This window comes from Mytilus trossulus, chromosome 10 (assembly GCF_036588685.1).
Source record: "Mytilus trossulus isolate FHL-02 chromosome 10, PNRI_Mtr1.1.1.hap1, whole genome shotgun sequence".
NCBI classification, from domain to species: domain Eukaryota; kingdom Metazoa; phylum Mollusca; class Bivalvia; order Mytilida; family Mytilidae; genus Mytilus; species Mytilus trossulus.
Genome location: NC_086382.1, coordinates 28663267 through 28682439, shown reverse-complemented (window position 1 = coordinate 28682439; position 19173 = coordinate 28663267). Strand labels below are relative to the sequence as shown.

At 31.4% G+C, this 19173-nt stretch overlaps 1 protein-coding gene across 1 annotated transcript; it reads left to right on the top strand.

Moving 5' to 3' along the window:
- Positions 1-2038: 2038 nt before the first annotated feature.
- Positions 2039-15414, top strand: LOC134687169 (transcobalamin-1-like). Its single transcript, XM_063547218.1, has 10 exons — positions 2039-2170; positions 3644-3991; positions 5115-5313; positions 7868-8142; positions 9268-9416; positions 10014-10089; positions 10596-10694; positions 12741-12900; positions 13996-14117; positions 14594-15414. The coding sequence occupies exons 2-10, from the start codon at positions 3697-3699 to the stop codon at positions 14653-14655; spliced, it is 1437 nt and encodes a 478-aa protein (XP_063403288.1). The 5' UTR covers positions 2039-2170; positions 3644-3696; the 3' UTR covers positions 14656-15414.
- The last annotated feature ends 3759 nt before the right edge of the window (positions 15415-19173 follow it).

Below are 19173 nucleotides of genomic sequence, written 5' to 3'. Positions count from 1 at the left end.
TGTGCGAGTGAACGGCTGATTAAGTGAGTGAGTGAATGATCGACTGTGTCTGTACGCACGTTTATATGTGTGATTGGACTAGAGACGTAATTTTTTTGTGTGTGTGAGCCTAATAGGCTTTCGTAGGTTTCAATAAGTCCTTACGTAAAAGTTAAATTTACGCAGCGTTCTAGAGAGGGACATAAAAGGCTTTTCTTTAAGTGAATAAGTTGTTGTTACTGAGCATTAAAAATAATTTCATTGACTTATAGATATATATTTATTATAGTATTTCCTAGGAAAATGTTCTATCATAGCAGAATATAAGAAATAAGGAGAAAAAACTCCCCCGCCCCAAATAAAAAAAACCACTTAGTATGGCTTGTTCTGTCGACTGAATATTTATGGTAGAGTCCTATTTCAAGAAAATTTTCTCATAAAAAAGTTTTGGAGACTCATTCTACTCAGAATATTTCATTTCTTCTTATATTTCACTTAAATAGCAAGACATTTTATCACATGATATTACTCACCAGGACAAAAGTGCATGTTCAGCTTCCCATATAAGGTGTCATACCACCATTGATTTTCCTCCCTTAATTTTTGTTAAATTTGCACTTTTTAAAAAAAATATTCAGAATTCATCTTTGTTACAAATATATATAGAAATACTTGGCATGAGTAAAGTTTCATTCTGTCCAGTACTATAGAAAAAAAAAGAAAATTACATTTCATTGTTATAAGAAAATAACCATCACTGGAAGTTAACCAATAAAATTTCTCTTCTTATTAAATCCATGTACAAGGTTTAGTAACCACTGGCATGTAACCTCAAGTTTACAAAACATTCTATAGAAATCCCAAATAGAAAAAAAGGTGCATTGAAATACCCAAGACCAATGTTTATGACACAGAAATGTTTAACTGCAATAAAATGTAGGATTAATTACCTACCCTGTCAAATTCAAGGGAATATTTTTAGACCTATTTTTGTATTTAACCGGATGTGACGTACCATGATTTGGTGGTATTACACCTTAAAGAAACACGTAACATAAATCAATGTCTTCCATTAGAAATTGATAAGACAGTTACACTTAAACCAAAGAAAGGTGCGCTGACAATAGAAAATGCATACTGAAACGTATTTTAAACTAATTCTAACCGTTCTAACCACAAATAAGTAATTCACTCGTTTTTTATATAGATTAAACCGTTGATTTTTCCTGTTTGAATGGTTCTACACCAGTAATCTTGGAACCCGATTATAGCTTGCTGTGAGCCTGTGCTCCGTGTTGAAGACCATACATTGACCTTGCTGGTTTACTTTTATAAATTGTCACTTGAATTGAGAGTTGTCTCATTGGCACTCATACCAAAACTTCCTACATTTATTTAATTATTAAATAAATAAATGTACAACAATAAACATATGAAGAATACAAAATGATAAGGAAGACCTCCGAAGAGAGTAACCTGGAATATAATTCCGAAAAAAATCCAAATATTGAACACGTAGCACTTACATTTTGTAATCAATGTAAGGTTAGAAAGGTGGTCCATACTATAAACGGGAGGATATTGGATCAATATACATATAATTTATGTATACAACAACTCTAACAAAGAACAGAAAACAGCTATCCCAATAAATACATCTTGTTTTATATTAAGGTACATATTTTTCTTGTGTAATGGTTTTCCTGCATACATCATTGCATGCCATATCATAGGATATAATTTGCATTTCTGCCTCACTGTATCTACTTTTATAGTTTAAAAAGACTTAAAAACCTACAAGTTTAAATAGTTAATAAATAAAGACTATATCATTATATAATCTGAATATTTGTATCCCGCGATGACGCATATCGAATCTGCATTTGATGTCATTTGTGTTCTCAGGTAAATGCAATTTGAATGCGTCATTTGCTTTTTATTCTATAATTACACAATTTGACTTTCATTCAGATTTATAAAATGAAGGCTCATATTTTAAAAGAAAGTAAATAATGTGTGGGGAAACAGAAAACAATCATATTCTGTTCTGTCTATAATGATATTTAATCGAACTGCTAAACTATGCTGATACATAATAGTTATATCTAGTGTTTCAGCACGTGACCTGCAATCATTGGCCTTCATATTTGTTTAGTTTTCCTGGTGAACATAGATGCATCAGATTTACAAGGTATTATGCTATCATAAGTAATGTGTTAGGCTGTTTAATAGAAAAGGATTATATGTGGAGTAGCCAACTACCAATTTAATTCTCTTTTTCTCTAAATGACTACTGATGGTAGGTTGAAAACCAAAATTTATGACAATCACGATGACTTTAATTTTCCTATAATAGTCAATTTTCCTTTTCTGTGTAGCAACATGCCATCAGCACCAGCACACGGAGTATATGTGTCTCAATTGATAAGTCACTCTAGAGCTAGCTCAGGGTACGTTGATTTTGTTGAACGAGGAATACTGCTTTCTCAAAAACTGATAAGACAGGGCTATGCATAAATCAAAATTAAGGTCATCACTCAAGAAATTTTACGGTCGCTTAATGAGCTGATTGGCCATTATGACAAAAGTGTGTCAGAAATCATATCTTATATTCTTCCTCAGTCATAATAACCCTCCATTATTACCGAACAGAACAAAGAAAACACGACAGATGCTGTATATGGTGCAGGAAATGCTTAATATGCACCTGATTTCACTCCCAGTTTTTAGTGGAGTTCGTGTTGTTTCTTATTTATTATTTACAACTGTTGATGTCAATGTCCTTTGGTTTTGTGAGTCTCTGTTTACTCATTGGTTTTGATTGTTATTGTCTGATATAATTGATATCAAAGCACCAGCTTAATAAGTTGATACAACAGACGCGCGTTTCGTCTTCATTACGCGCATTTCGTCTTCATAAAACTCAGCGGTGACGCTCAAGTCAGTATAGTTAAAAAACCAAACAAGTTTAAAGAAAAAGAGCATTGTTCCAAAAAGTAACGTTTAACACACTTTTAAAACAAATTGCGTCCCTCTGTAAATCGTAGACTGGTTCTGTGCCGAACAAATTAGTTTATGCCAATACGAAAATCATGGTAAGTCAATGAATGTGTAATATCAGCGTTTTAACAAACTTACAGTGAAAAATAAATCATGGTATCAAAATATTTAGCTACATTGTACATGTAAAGATTAAATTGAATGTAATTAACAGATTTGAAAAGCACATTACACACATAACATTCATATGCATTTGATTCTTTCAAAATGAGTGTGGTTCTTCACAAAATAAATAAGCTGTTAATTTGCCCTGATGTACAAAATCATCCGAAATACTGTTACAGTATCATTAACGACATTAACTTATTCAAAAGTTTGTATTATTTCGAAGCCTAATGGTTAAAATTTTGAGCGACTATTTTTCGGCAAATATTAAGTTGTGTTTTTCTTTGCAATTGAATGTAGTATTATTGAGAGTTTCTTTACTTTTATATTTCTGTTTATCGAATATTTCATTTATATACTGCTTTATTTATACATATTTGTCACATACTCTTCTTCCTGGTTCGAATACATTACTTAAATGTATCCATATGAATGAGCCATGCATTTTCAAATTCAATTTGTCATCCAATCATTTGACAGCATTTTTTTGTTATTCTAGTCTAAAAATAGCCTTTTACACCTTACCCGCAGTACATCTAATAGTTTTGGAGCATGGGTGATCCTCGGAATATAGACGTTGTTCTTACTTCACAAACTGGACATCAGTATGATTCAAAACAGAAGAAGAACTATTCAGATAATTACAAGGAACTATCTGCTATCAAGTTCAGCGAAAATAAAAGTTATAAGAAATCATTTGCCCAATATTTGAAAACACAGTTTCGTGATGTCAGGAATAAGTGGTTGCTGTGTTTCATTTGTGCAGTTTTGACCGGGGTAGCAGTATTTCTGGTAATGAAATATGGACTAGGTTCATCGTCACAAGATTTGAATCCATATGAACCAGGTACTATATAAAGTTGATTTAAGGAACGCGACAGGTACATTACATACATTTCAAGTATTGCGTATTAACTGGCAAATTTAAATTTGATACATGCTATTGGACGGTAAACAACCAATAATCAATCAATTAATTAAGTATATATTTCAGTTTAGTATTGTATGTTATATTGTTTAATTTTCCTTAATCCAGGAATGTACACAGTGGGGTATATTGTGATGCTTGATGAGCATAAATTTGAATTTTGATAGTTTCTTTTTTACAAATTTTCTCACTAAATCCTCTTTATTTTAACAAAATTTTATACAAACAAAATAGGGGGAACATTAATAAAACACAAAAAAAAACCTGAAAGACAAGTTTCATCAGTAAATAAATGAAAACAATATCTCGATATAATCTAAATAGGTGTATCCGGTTGAGTTAACTGAAAGTGCATGCAATTTTATATTTTGTCTCAGGTAAATGCAATGCTTCATTAGGTTAATTTGATATGTTTATACAATGTTCATAGATGATCCAGATTGAATAAATAACTGTTCGCATTTAAATAGATGGTTTATAATGAAAACGGGAACAAAAGAACAACCATGTACTGTTTGTTATATACTGACCTTGGAAATATTTATAATATATCGAACAGAAAGCACATGCTCAGACATACCTGTTCTATTGTTGCAGGGACTGGGCTTCTCGAATTTGAAATAATATCAACTTTCTAGTCCCAGGACAACGTATTGGCTATAATACTCATCCTCTATCAAATATGTTTAAAACCCATACTCTTAACTAAAGTAATTTGGGTATTCTATAAGGTCCCAATTGCTTATGTTGTTTTCGAATGCTTGGCTTTATATTTTGAAATGCCAGTCCAAAGGAATGGAAATTGGAAATGTGTCAAAATGACAACAACCCGACTAAAGTGCAGACAACAGCCGAGCGCTGTATAAGACCCAAAATGTCTATTTTAATCATTGGGATATGATGTATATTTGTTTTATTGGCATCTCAACCGTGTTCCATTTCTATATTATATTAATATTTCTATAATTGTTAAAGACATATATTCCCTGTGTAATATTTTTAGAAAGTGAAGGAACAATTTTGATAATTGAAATGTTTGCAGGAAAAGAACATGAATATGAAGATGGTTCTAGACAGTTGTTATTGAAAAGAAATGACGAATGGTCTTGGGGAACACGTACAGAGGCGGAAGCAGTTATAGCTCTTCATTTGTACCAGTTTACAACTTTTAGTAAAGACAATCCAGATATCTTTATCAGTGTGAAACAAATGAACATCGATCTATTGTCTGCATTATCCAAGTAAGATTGATTATGACTGTCTTCTATAAACGTACTCTTATTTATGTTTGTGTGGTAACTTAAGTTATTTCTACAATGTTTTGTATTTCGTTTGTTGTCAACTTCTAAAAGGTATTTCGCTATATATTCATAATCTACTAATGCAGAAAATGGGGAATGACATAACAATACCTAAGATTGTTTTGGGCTGTACCTCTCCTGAACCAAACAGAAAAAAAAACCCAACAACAAAATTCGACAAAAGATATATTTTGAGGTCAGCTGATGGTCTTCAAAAATTAAGGGGAGAAACTTACTTTGATTCTTAATTTCATTCCACATTTGCTCAAAGTGAAATTCATATGACCAAAGATCTAAAATAACATTTTACACATGATAGACATAAGCAACATTAAGAGATAGGGAGAACCATGTACTTGAAGTTTGACGTATCAAATAGGGGAATTCAACTATACGAGAGTAATATCTAAAATGTTTTAGAGGAGATTGAAAGATGCTAAAAGGACATTCAAACTCATAAGTCATAAATAAAATGACAACTCCATGGCTGATAAAGAAAACGACCAACGTATAAATAATAGTAAACAAAACACAACATAAAAAAACAAATACTGAGCCACAAGAACCCCACAAAAACCTGGGAGTGATCTCATGTGCTCTGGCAGAGTAAGCAGATCCTGCTACCTATTCGGCATACGACATCCTGCTCATGTAAGTACAAAACTGTTTATAAGTCGAATTTGGCAGGTCACATTCGGAGAATAGGGAACGGAATGTAGTAACGTAGTTCGGAACATATTAGCTTTAATCTGCGAAACAGATATTCCATTATGGTCAACCTCCTCGTGATGATGTACTTAACATTAGTATATATTTTTTGATTGAAGTTATTTATTGATAGATCTATTACATTAACAAGTTGATAAAAACGTTATTCATAGTCTAGTGGTTAGATAAAGAACTAATATACAGGTAGTCTAGTCTCTAAGCGGTCTAAATATTTGAAGAATGAAAAATAAATATAATGTACACTTAACTAGCTATTCTAGACCTTTAACTTCTGCAAAAAAGGTAGATTTTATGTGAAGGTATAAAAAATAAAGAGACTTGATATGCTTGCCAATAACACAACTGTCTACCAACATTCAAATGAAGTTAGTTATAAGCAGTTATTGACAGGTAGTTCAAAGCCAATAACAAATAATAAAAGAATCATGTATCTGAGACTAAATATCAATCAGTACACATGTAAAGTTTAGTCATTCACAGTCAGAGATAAAATCTGACCTTGTGCAAATTAGAAATATAGATATAACAGATGAAGTTTATATTAAGGATTGATAAGCTATCAAGGATCGTTTATAGATTTCCGAGATCGGTTTTCAACATCAACGTCAAATTAGAATGTGTTATTCCATTTTGAATAGGTTTTCAACATACAGCCAAATTTATTAACTCAATCTTTATATCCTTGGAAGAACTCAATAAAGGTTTGAAGGTTGCACTTTGCTTGGTTGTTGAGATATATGTAATATTTATAGATAGGATGTATTGTTTACGCTTTGTTCCAAGATATTGTATCTGTGTTTCAGTTCATTAGGCAATGTTACCAGTATTTATATACACATGGTTGCTGCGAATTGTGAATTATAAGGGACACCCAAAGGGACGGGAGGGATAATACAGAATTTTAGTATAAGTTTAAAGTCTTAGAAGTTCGAATCATATACATGTTGAAACTATATCACACAGCCCTATGTTTCGACCTTTGAATAAAATAGAAGTGCATAGTTTCCTTTCTAGGATAAAAGAGACACATTTTCAGCCGTAACGGGAGATCCTATGGGAAATTGCAGTGTCTATATTTTATAGTAAATACATAGATAACGCTCATTAATATCAAAAACGTCTTGACACACACAGACATATCGAACGAATTGGAATATATAAACTCCGTAAGACGGTACCAGAGGAACATCCCTGTGCAAATAAAGGAAAATTCACAACAGGGAAAAAAAATCGTCCCTTTTTGTTGTAATTTTTTGTAAAGAGTTCCTAGTGTAAAACTAAAATATCTGAATTAAGGAAAGGACTATCGCTATTAACATTTGATTTAATTAAAATAAGTTCCTTTGTTTAAATATCGGCTGTATACTTAAAGAGGTCTTGATTATTTAACGGAAAAAGATATCACCTGGTAATTATAAGTGATGTTGAATTTATTAATTAAATGGAGTTTTATTGGTATTAATTGATTTTGGTCTTACACTGTGATTCATAACACTACAGGAACAAGTCTGATATTAAAGGTGCACAAGTAGTTATTATACGAACAGCCTGTCGATACACTGTATTGCCGAAAAGAACACAAATATAGTCGAATAGAAAATGAACACTTGAAATCTTCTGACAAAAACCCTTTAAATCTAACATATAAAAAGAGGAAAAATATTTATACGATTTCAGCAAATACATTTGCAATCAGATGTATCAAACTGCGATGTATTGGCTTCATTTACACACATATATAATAATACATTGTATGTTATTTTAGTGACATCAGTTTGAGCAGAGAAGATTGGGGACATGGCAAGCTTGCTCATTACATCCTTGGCATTTTGGCTACATGTCAGGACCCAAGCCAATTTTATGGTCACAACCTGATAGACAAGATGAAAAACCATTTAGTCGTGTCATCAACTTACCTCATGAGTAACAAATTTGCATATTCCTTAATAGTTATAGCCCTATGTAAAGCTGGTGAATATGTTGATGTCAAACATTTAGATGATATTTCTTCAACACCAGGGCAATACAAGTTTGGTGTTGGTACGTATAATTATCAGAACCAAAACATACACCCTAGACAAAAAAATGTTCGGTAAATTTAAAAAAAATAAATATTGAATATATTTCTTACATGTTTAACATGTACAATTCTTTGAGAACACACCCAAAGCATCTAATCAACCACTTTCAATGTTTACCGTCCATATCAAATTGGTCTTCTGTGGTACTGATTAATTTTGATCACAATCTTCAAAAGGCAACTCGACAATTTTTTTTCTGCTATACACGACACAGTTACCTTGCTATATCATTTTATTTCTTTGGTTGATTGATTATTTTTGATTGAATGTTTGTATTTAAGTCTTGAAAATATCAGTTCTTAATGTTATAAAGTCGCAATACGTCTATTGTTGCAAAATTCTACATATAAAAAAGAACATATGGTATGATTGCCAATAAGACAACTGTCCACAAGAGTCCAAACTAACACAGATGTTAACAACTATAGGTGACCTTACGGCCTTCAACAATGAGCAAAGCACATAACGCATAGTCAGCTATAAAAGGCCCCGATATGACAATGTAAAACATTTCAAACGAGAAAACTAACGGCCTTATTCATATAAAAAAAAATGAACGAAAAACAAATATGTAACACATAAACAAACGACAACCTCTGACTTACAGGCTCCTGACTAGGAACAGACAGGCACATACATACATAATGTGGCGGGGTCAAACATGTAAGCGGGATCCCAACCCTCCCCCTAACCTGGGACAGTGGTATAACAATACAACATAAGAACGAACTATAAATTTTTTTATGAATTTTTGGTTCGTCTTTATCCAAGTTCGTATTTAAAATGGTCTTCCAACTTTAATTGAGCCTCCTTGACTGGTCATTTTTTTATACAAGCTTTGGATTTGAAATATCTTAGCCACGAGCATCACTGAAGAGACATGTATTGTCGAAATGCGCATCTGGTGCATGACAATTGGTACCGTAAATGTTATTGACAAACCACAAGAAATCAATTATTAGACTTACCTTTCATTATATTTATCAACCGCCCGTTTTTTTTTCTATTTAAATACTGTTTCCTTACACGAAAACTGGTAGGTAAAACAATTTGTAATGTTTTTATTTTCCACTGACATTTTTAGACGAGGCTTCTATTGTATATATTGCTTATAAATGTGTTGGAGACGAGACTTATAAGACGAAAAAAGACTCGGCGTTAGATTATATTCTTCAACATCAAGAGCAAAATGGTCTTTTTGGTAATGAGTTCTCAACTTCACTAGCAATACAAGTACGTAGTTATCTAAGTAATATAAATACGTTTGACATTACATGAACGTTGTTTTCATGTACCCTATTTTTTCTGATAGCATATGTTACAGTTATATTTTAATAATTGTCTGTACGGTCTCAGGTAAGGTACCTCTCTTTTAACGGATTAATACATTATTCTGAACGGAGACGAAAAGAATATGAAAAGCCTATTGGATATTCAAAACTACATTATATCATACAAAATGACTGCAGAATATAAAAAAATATAAAAGATGTTACTAACTGCAAAAAAAAATTATATGCTAGTGATTGACAGTTTTAATATTCGGTTATGTCTATCAAATATAGTTATCTTTTTTTTAGATTTCATTATACAAACCTAAACTTTGAAAGTTAATATTGCATTAGGTATATGCATTACAGTCTTAATAAAAAAAACACTCATAAGATATGCATAAGAGGACACTTTCACTTTTCGGTAGATTTAAAACATATATATACACAAAGCTTTGAAAGAACAGAAACCCTTGATATTCATTTATTATCACAAAATCCGATATTGATGACTGTATTAAGATATTTACTGATATAATTCGTTGTATTTTAAATTAAGGCAATATTCGCAAGTGGAGACAACGCTCTTGTTCCAAAGACTGAAAAAGGAATTGCATATCTGAAAAAATCAATAGGTAAAATGGCAAGAATAGGACTAGTCTTTTCATTATTAGTATGCGATAAAAGTATTTCTCTAACTTAACGTTAGGAAGGTGCAGTCCGATGTATCCTAAGACTTTTGAATAAGCTTTATCAAACTGATAAAACAAATAATCGTATATCATTGTGTGAATAAATTCTTAACATACTTTTATTTCATAAAATCTTCTGTATGTTTGATTTTAAAGATTTTTTATATTGTGTGTTCAAAAATATGAGAGATCTTGAAATGTCCTATAATCTCGCGCATGCCTTCTACAAATATCATATTTTGAATAAAGGAAAGATTGTATGCTTCGAAATATGATAAAGTTTAACATCACTGAAACAAATTGTATCTGTTAATGTAATTCTTTTAAGGTAAATTGGCTAAATATGGTTAGCTGTGCCAATCAATACGGTATTGCAACTTTCATCATAAAATCTTCTGTATTATAGTTAGAATTACAAAATACTTAATTTTTCTCTTCCAACCTTTCAGACAGATCAAACATGCCTTCCACAGCATTACTCGTGTCTGCCTTACCAGCTATAGCTATGAAGTCATATCTAGATATCGGAACACATGAATGTTTATCAAGTTTGTATTGTATACATGTATATCATAAGTACAAAAAAATAGAAGATGTGGTATGATTGCCAATGAGATAACTCTCCTTAAGGGAGCAAAATGATACATAATTTAACAACTATAAAGTTTGTTTTATCATATTCTTATTAAACATTTGTACCATTTTTGCTGTACTGACGATCTTTTAGTAAGTAAGTAGTAAGTATATTACATCTTGTAACAGTATTAAAACGTTTGACTTTTCTACTCTTTACACAAGTATTCCACATTCCAAACTAAAAGACAAATTAAAAGAGTTGGTATTACTTTGCTTCATAAAAAAGAATGGCCAACGTAGATACAAGTATCTTGTCTTAGGGAGGGATAAATCATACTTTGTAAAGAACCATTCTGATTCAAACAAAAAATTCTCTGAAACCGATATTATCAAGATGCTTGATTTCTTGATTGACAACATATTTGTTACGTTCGGAGGACGTGTTTTTCAACAGACTGTCGGTATCCCAATGGGAACAAACTGTGCCCCTCTACTTGCTGACTTGTTTCTTTATTATTATGAGGCTGACTTCATGCAGGAACTTCTTAGGAAGAAAGATAAGAAGTTAGCAATATCCTTTAACTCTACTTTCCGCTATATAGATGACGTTCTTTCACTAAACAATTCAAAATTTGGTGACTATGTGGATCGCATCTATCCCATCGAATTGGAGATAAAGGATACTACAGATACAGTTAAGTCGGCTTCATATCTTGACTTACATCTAGAAATTGACAATGAGGGTCGGTTGAAGACAAAACTTTACGACAAAAGAGATGATTTCAGCTTTCCAATTGTGAACTTTCCATTTCTAAGTAGCAACATTCCAGCAGCACCTGCATACGGGGTATATATCTCCCAATTGATACGATATTCCCGTGCTTGCATTTCCTATCATGATTTTCTTGATAGAGGGTTACTGCTCACAAGGAAGCTATTAAACCAAGAGTTCCAAATGGTGAAGTTGAAATCATCCCTTCGTAAATTTTACGGACGCCATCACGAGTTGGTTGACCGTTATGGAATAACCGTTTCACAAATGATATCGGATATGTTCCTTACGTCGTAACTACAATCCCCTTCCCTTTCATGAATTTGACCTACCGAATTAGACTATTTACCGGATTTGTAATCACATAAGCAACACGACGGGTGCCGCATGTGGAGCAGGATCTGCTTACCCTTCCGGAGCACCTGAGATCACCCCTAGTTTTTGGTGGGGTTCGTGTTGTTTATTCTTTAGTTTTCTATGTTGTGTCATGTGTACTATTGTTTTGCTGTTTGTCTTTTTCATTTTTAGCCATGGCGTTGTCAGTTTGTTTTAGATTTACGAGTTTGACTGTCCCTTTGGTGTCTTTCGTCCCTCTTTTACACCGTTTATTTTCCCTAGTCTATCTCTTGTTACATGATGTTCATATTGTCCTGTGTACGAAACATCTAGAGTAAATGATAGCTTAATTTTACCAGCTGTCTCTCTTAATGTTTATGCCGTTAGTCTAACTTGAGAAATCCACTATAAACGGTTATCAAGTCATAGTTGGGATAAGATAGTTAGATACGTTATGATATTAGCAATCGAAACATTAAAGAACAAGAATCATGAATGATGGCCAAGCATTTCAAAGAAGTTTCAAGACTCTTCACACCTTTATTGCAACAATCCAAAAACAATATACTCACGTCATTACATTACTAATAAGTAGTAAAACCCCATTCCTAATTTTATAGCCTTTGTGTTATGCAGATAAACTTGCTAATTTCAAAGAGATTTATAGTTTGAAATTTATGAAAAATAATACAACAGCTCCAGTCATGCAAACCGAAGAGCCTTCTGCAGGTATTACATTATGCGTATGTATCCCGGATTTCTCTAGATCAAGGACAATGATACACTAACCAACGAGCGAATATTGCGACCTCAAAGTAACCCAATGACAAATACATGTGTAATAACATTACAACATAACTATTATTTTCAATGTAATAATTTTTCAAAAACCTTTTAATATTTTCCCCAGAATACTCTATCCCATCGAAGTCGTCATTTCCTATTGGAATTTCTGTATTAAACAACATTACATATAATGATTACGAACGTACCTGGTCAGCTCCTCAAATTGAGGGACAGACATTGTTTGATGCCATGCTCAACCTTAAAGAGGCAGATTCAGTTTTCAGGTATTTATAATTATATTTATAATATGTTTCCATTTGAAATTATTGTATTTAATCTTTTGTTTTTATCGAATATCACATGTTACTTTTGGGATACGGGAAAATAAGGGATTGGCTCAAGTTATATTTGTAATGGTTTAATATATTAACTGTAACCTTATATTCCATCGAATAACAATTGAACAAATGACTACCAAGATATTCCAGAGATTTAATTGGCATATCTGTATATTCCATTTCCATGAATGTAAAAACAAACATTTTGAATAGGGTAATCAATCTTATATCTTTATAAACAGTATAACGATAACAGACTGGGTGTGGGTTTATTTTCTCTCTAAAACATATACCTTCCACTAGAACCATACTTCAAATATAGGATATGTGTGTCATCTGAACACCTTGGCATGTCATTTGAAAAATTAAATTGAACTCCTTAAATGTTGAAATAAGACAGAGATTGTATTCTTTGAAATCAAATAAACAAACATATTCAATCAATTAAAAAACATTCATTCTATAAAGGGGCGAATAGAATAACTAAGAAAAGAACCAAAAAAAACAATTCAAAGTGAAAGTTGTCTAATTTGTGAATATTTTTGGAAAGGAGATTATTAGGGAAAATCTTATTTAAACACTCTCCCAAATAAGATATTGAATCAGTAAGTGTATGCAGGACCATATTATACGTATGTATATGTATGTTTTAAGCTGTGATTCATACAAAAAATAGTCATATATGTATTACCCATCACTTCAAAATCTCCTATCTCGAAAGCAAACAAAGATATAACCATGCAACACATATTTTATTATGTTACCAATCATAATCATTTTAAAAATAAGTTAGAAATACAAATGTATCTCATTATTTGCTTCATCCATATATAAGTTAAAAGAACACATGTCTATTCATATGAAGATAAATAAACTCATCATAGATACCAGGATTTAGTTCTGTATTCGTCTACAAAAGACTCATCAGTGACGATCGAATCCCAAAATGTAAAAAAAAACAAAAAAAAAAACAAACAAAGAAAAAAAAACGCCTTGAAAGTATGAAGTTGAAGAGTATTGAGAGTTAAAATTTATTTGCAGTTTCGACAGTAAATCTACAAAATATGGTCCATACATAACTTCAATTTGCAATATGGCAGCATCAACTGACCAAAGGCAATACTGGAAGATCGAAGATGCAGACGGCGATGCTTTGCAGTATGGTAAACAAATTATGATTTATTACTTTTTATCGTTGAATAAAAAGGGGCATATATACATTTGAAAAAAAAACCATACCACTGATTGGTTAGAAAAAATATAGGGATCAGTGCTACTATTGGCTCTTTCAGGATCTAGTTTTATGTATTGCAATACTTTCTAAATTTCTTCATTCATTTATCTATTCAAATCTTTGTTGATTGGTTAGCATTTGATTTGCCGTCAAATAACACCATTGACATATATAGCAATAGAGAAAGTTTAAACGAATTGCATTAATGTGGTATCCATGTTTTGCTATTACAAAAACAACAAATAATTCCAACATAATACATCAAGAGATATTTTATTAATCCTTATAACCTGACTTATACATCAAACCTGTTATTCATATCTGTATACAAATCTTACTTGTAAATATTCAGTTCCATCAATGGCATTATTAAAACAAACTATCATTGTTAACTTTTCTTTACAGGTGCAAATCAAACCTTTCCAAAACGAGGTAATAGTTACACATTCAAACTAACCACGTGGTAGATGCATATAGTTGAAACTTTTGACTTAATATCTTGACAAACTGAACATAAACTTCCATTTGTAAACCCTGTATTTGTTTTTATATATTTGTACATTGTTCTTTGTTTCCTTTCATATCAATGTCTAGTGTATATATATGTGAAACTTTATTTATTAATTTGTTTTTTAAATAAGTGATTGTGAAATATATAATTACATACTTGTATAACATTTTACATATATTAATAAACAAAAGAAACAGTACACAGCAATGTATAATCCGTATATGATGCAATTGGATACTCTTTACCGACGTTAATAATTGCACGAGTGGTCTGATATTAAAAAAGTGGTGTTATTTTCTAACCCAAACTTGTTTTTAGGCAAATACGTGATTTGTTTTTGCAATTTTTGTTATCTATAGAATGAATGTTCACCCAAAAATAAAAAAAAATATATAAGAACTTTTAACACTTCACTTAAATCTGCTTAATATTTTGAATTTCTTTTACGATATTTGAACACTTACATGTAATTCTCATCTCCAAAAATAACGTTCCGACTATTGTAATCAATATCCGCTAAAAAGATGTAAATGCAAATGAATGTTTTTTATTGGATAGTTCCAGTTTCCGCTATTCATTATATTTTATGATTAACTGGACTTCAAACTTATATATCGTTACTTTTGCTGATCAGTTTTTATCATTTCATATCTACTAGAACAACAATACCCATTGACATGTTTCACAAATTTCAGGGCGACTTTCAATGCTTAAAAATAGCAGATGTCAAATATATTTTATGGGATATACGATATGTACTTCCATCAAAGCCAGACATACTGTTCACGATACGTTCAATCTTTCTTAAGTCGCTAATAGCAGAAGTGCAGCTTGACGCATTTCCTTAGTTAACTCAGCAAAAAATTCTCATAAAAGCGGAACTGGGAGTTTCGTCAACCAGTCAATAAGCTAGCAATATTTGGTGTACACATTCCCGATTGCCACCCCCCTTCCCCAAGCACAACTGTTCCTGCAACTTATGCATAATTATTTTGATTTTTATTAATATCCAATCAAGATGTGCATAGCTGTTATCGTTTAGACAATGGTATCGACAGTTATAACTGTGATAATAACATTCCGGAGCTTATACCTTAATAGTACTTGGAATAAAAACTTTTCGTATTTTTTTCTTGATCAAAATGTTGTTTAAATTTAAGAGGTTTACTATTTTATTTCATATGATTACGATTTTTGTGTTTGTTTTACGAGTTGTGAATTTTATATCACAATGTATTCGAATTCGAATCCGTTCAATATTGACGTGAAGTATACTTGGACCATTGACATTCAAACAAAGAAAATGGATTCCATCGTGGGATGGGACGTATCAAGAGTAAATATATTAGAAAGCAAACCAATCAAAAGATAAAGCAAAGTTTCATCGAACAATTCTGCACAAATAATGTTTAAAAGAGTAAAAATACGAATATCTAAGTTTTGTATATATCCTTTTAAAACTGTAGATCAATATTAAATGACACACCAAATGTATAAGGATTTTCAAATTAAACACGTTACCAGTGGGATACATTTTGTACACATTAATATTTTCAGGACATAACGGTTCCTAAGATGTTTATATTTGAATCAGGTCTTATGTGTGAATATGAATTAGTTCAGGTTTTCCGTTTAAGTTCTGTAACAATTGATTATTTTGATCATTTAAAGTACAAACAAGTGTTTAATACGTCCTGTTGAAGATTAAATTTACAAAGCAAGAACGCTGGCAGCAAAAGTGGAACTAGTTTTGCTTAATAGGATACGATTGGTTTTCTTCCTTTTGAAATATTAATTTCTCTTCTGTCTACTGACGCAATCATTACTCTAGATTAAATGTACAAATATATCTTAATTTCATGCTGATGGCAACAGTAAGACAAAATCTAAATGCGTTTTAAAATGATTTTAATAATGGCAAATTTCCGAGTTGTAATAATTGTTAACCCCATTGTTTACTTCCTTATTGATGACGGTTGTCGTTCTTTGTACAAAAACGGATCATATATGAACCATGTTTGTGCACTGAGTTAAACAGCAAATATAATAAAATAATTTTAGGATCACAATTCGATTCACATCTCTTTTTTCAGGAAGCCTAATAAACCATGTAATGCAGGAAAATATTTGGTTAAATGATAAAAGTGCTGTCCTGGATATTTTGGTTAATTAACATTACATATAATTATGTTGTTTCTACTTCGAATTGATCCTTGATCACCTAAGATCCACACTCCATTTATCATGTTTATGACGAGGTCAGTGACGATGTCAGTGTTTCTCGTTTGTGTGTGTCATTGTAGTGTTTTCTAAACTTTAACAAAACCATTTTCATTCTTTATTTTCACTTTTAGTTAAATTATTGTCTTTCTTGTTTACTTTAATTTATGATTATCCATTTAATATCTTCTGCCCCTATTTTATGCAACAAAATATCAATTTATAAAGAACTAAAGAATTAGCAAAACGAAATCCCACAAAAACCGGGGTTTGAAACAGGTGGTCCGGAAAAGTAAGCAGTTAATTATAATTTTCCAAATGTGGTAGCCGTGGTGTACATACCCGGTTATAATTCGGTAGATCATTTCCGAGTAACAGAGGATGGGATTGTGGTTACATGAATGACAATTTAAACATATCCGTTGTCACCTGTGAAACGACAGATATTCCATATTCTAATATGACGTCCTTATTACGCTTTGTAAACAAAGCCGTGTTCTAATGAGCATAAAAAATATGTTTGATACATGCGAACGAACTTACTGTGTACTATTAACGTATTTTCCATCGTTCTCCTTTTAAATCTATACATTTAAGCACTAGCATAAACTTTTATTATATGTTTTTATAAAACAAAATATATTTACCCTGCTCGTAGTTTTTAAACTTATCAAATATTAATAGACTCCTCGGGGAGGAAACGGGAAAAGCCAAACATTTTTACCGTATTTTCGTACGCTTCGACCTATAAAAATACTGTATTTGTCCTATTAGAATCGAAATAATTCCTTCTTGTCATGCTCTATGGTCATTTTAACATGGGTAGGCATTATATTTGACCACATTTTAAACCTCGCTAACGCTCAGTGTAAAATATCGACAAATATAATGCCTACCCATGTTAAAATGAGCGTAGAGCATGACACGAAGGAATTATTTCTTAAACGATGACCCGAATTGTCATTGTCTCTGTAAAAGATTTAAAGCTCGAATTTGAAACTCTATTTTGATAGATTTTTTGGCAAGTAACAATCCTAACGTTTATTCATTTATTACACATATGTAAAATAAGTAAAAATGTATCAACACATTTTTCATTCGACTACAACATGTACAAATAAAATGCTACAAATCACTAGACATCTTTTTGATTTCACGGGTAATATTGCAAATTGTGTATTCAAATGTTTGTACCATCTTTCTTGCATAAAACAAATTTAGTCTCTGATCATTAAACTTCAGAAGGTTTTATCAACTTACAAATTGTGAATCTGTACCTAGAAAAATCTTATTGAAATTGATCATATCTCTAAATTTAAGCCTTAAATATATTTTCATTATAGACCTTTCAATAACATTCTATCATAGAATTTTGAAATAAATCAAAACAACAGAATTGTATTATGAAATTTCAATAAATCAGGCAAATTAGATAAAAGGGTTATGATACAACTGATTTCTCTTAAATCGGTCAATTATCTTTCTCAATCATCTCTTAATTATAAAATAACTGTTTATGCCCTTAGGATTGAGATTTATAATTGAAACTGGAAGCCATATCCGTCAAAATATTTTGAAAAATGTTTCGTAAGAGTACGACTATGTCAAGGCTATGGTTGTTTACGTCACCGATACTAGCAAGATTTCAGTGTTAAATGATACGTGTTTTGGGAATATCGTTTACCGAGCACGCTGGAGCCCAAACTAAATATAAAATATGAAATATCTAAGAGCAAGTTACGTTACCTTTCCACACTGCAACCCCCTCAAAATTACAACAACAATGAAAAGAAAAACACAAAGTCCGGGAATATAAGACCACCGGATGAAGTTAATATATTGATATAACTCTACCAAATAGTAATGAATTCTAATTTGATCTTTAACTAGCCTTTATTATGCACATCTTTAAAATGTGTTTCATGTATTACACAGAAATGCATTACCAATTTACAAGACTACCGAAATGATATCAACATGAAAAAATGGTGTTTAGAATATTATTAAATAGCAAATGTGTTAAAAAGTCAAATCTAATGAAATGGGAAATAAAAATTAATATTCTGTCTTGATTATTTGTGTAGCGACTTGTTGAAAATTATGTCTTTCAAGGCACACTTTAGATTTTATAGAAAACATGTGTTTTCAACACTCAGTAAAAGTTTGACATTTTAAAATCCAAAAGGAATATGATTATTCTTTAGTAGGTTTATGCTTTCGACTGAATGATTGCAAACAACCGTTTCTTTTCCGT

What these genes read in the sequence shown, in the direction of transcription:
- LOC134687169 (XM_063547218.1), top strand. Translation starts at nt 3,697, where the DNA reads ATGGGTGATCCTCGGAATATAGACGTTGTTCTTACTTCACAAACTGGA. An exon ending in TTTGAATCCATATGAACCAG is followed by an intron (nt 3,992 to 5,114) that starts GTACTATATAAA and finishes AAATGTTTGCAG; the next exon opens with GAAAAGAACATGAATATGAA. An exon ending in CGGCGATGCTTTGCAGTATG is followed by an intron (nt 14,118 to 14,593) that starts GTAAACAAATTA and finishes TTTTCTTTACAG; the next exon opens with GTGCAAATCAAACCTTTCCA.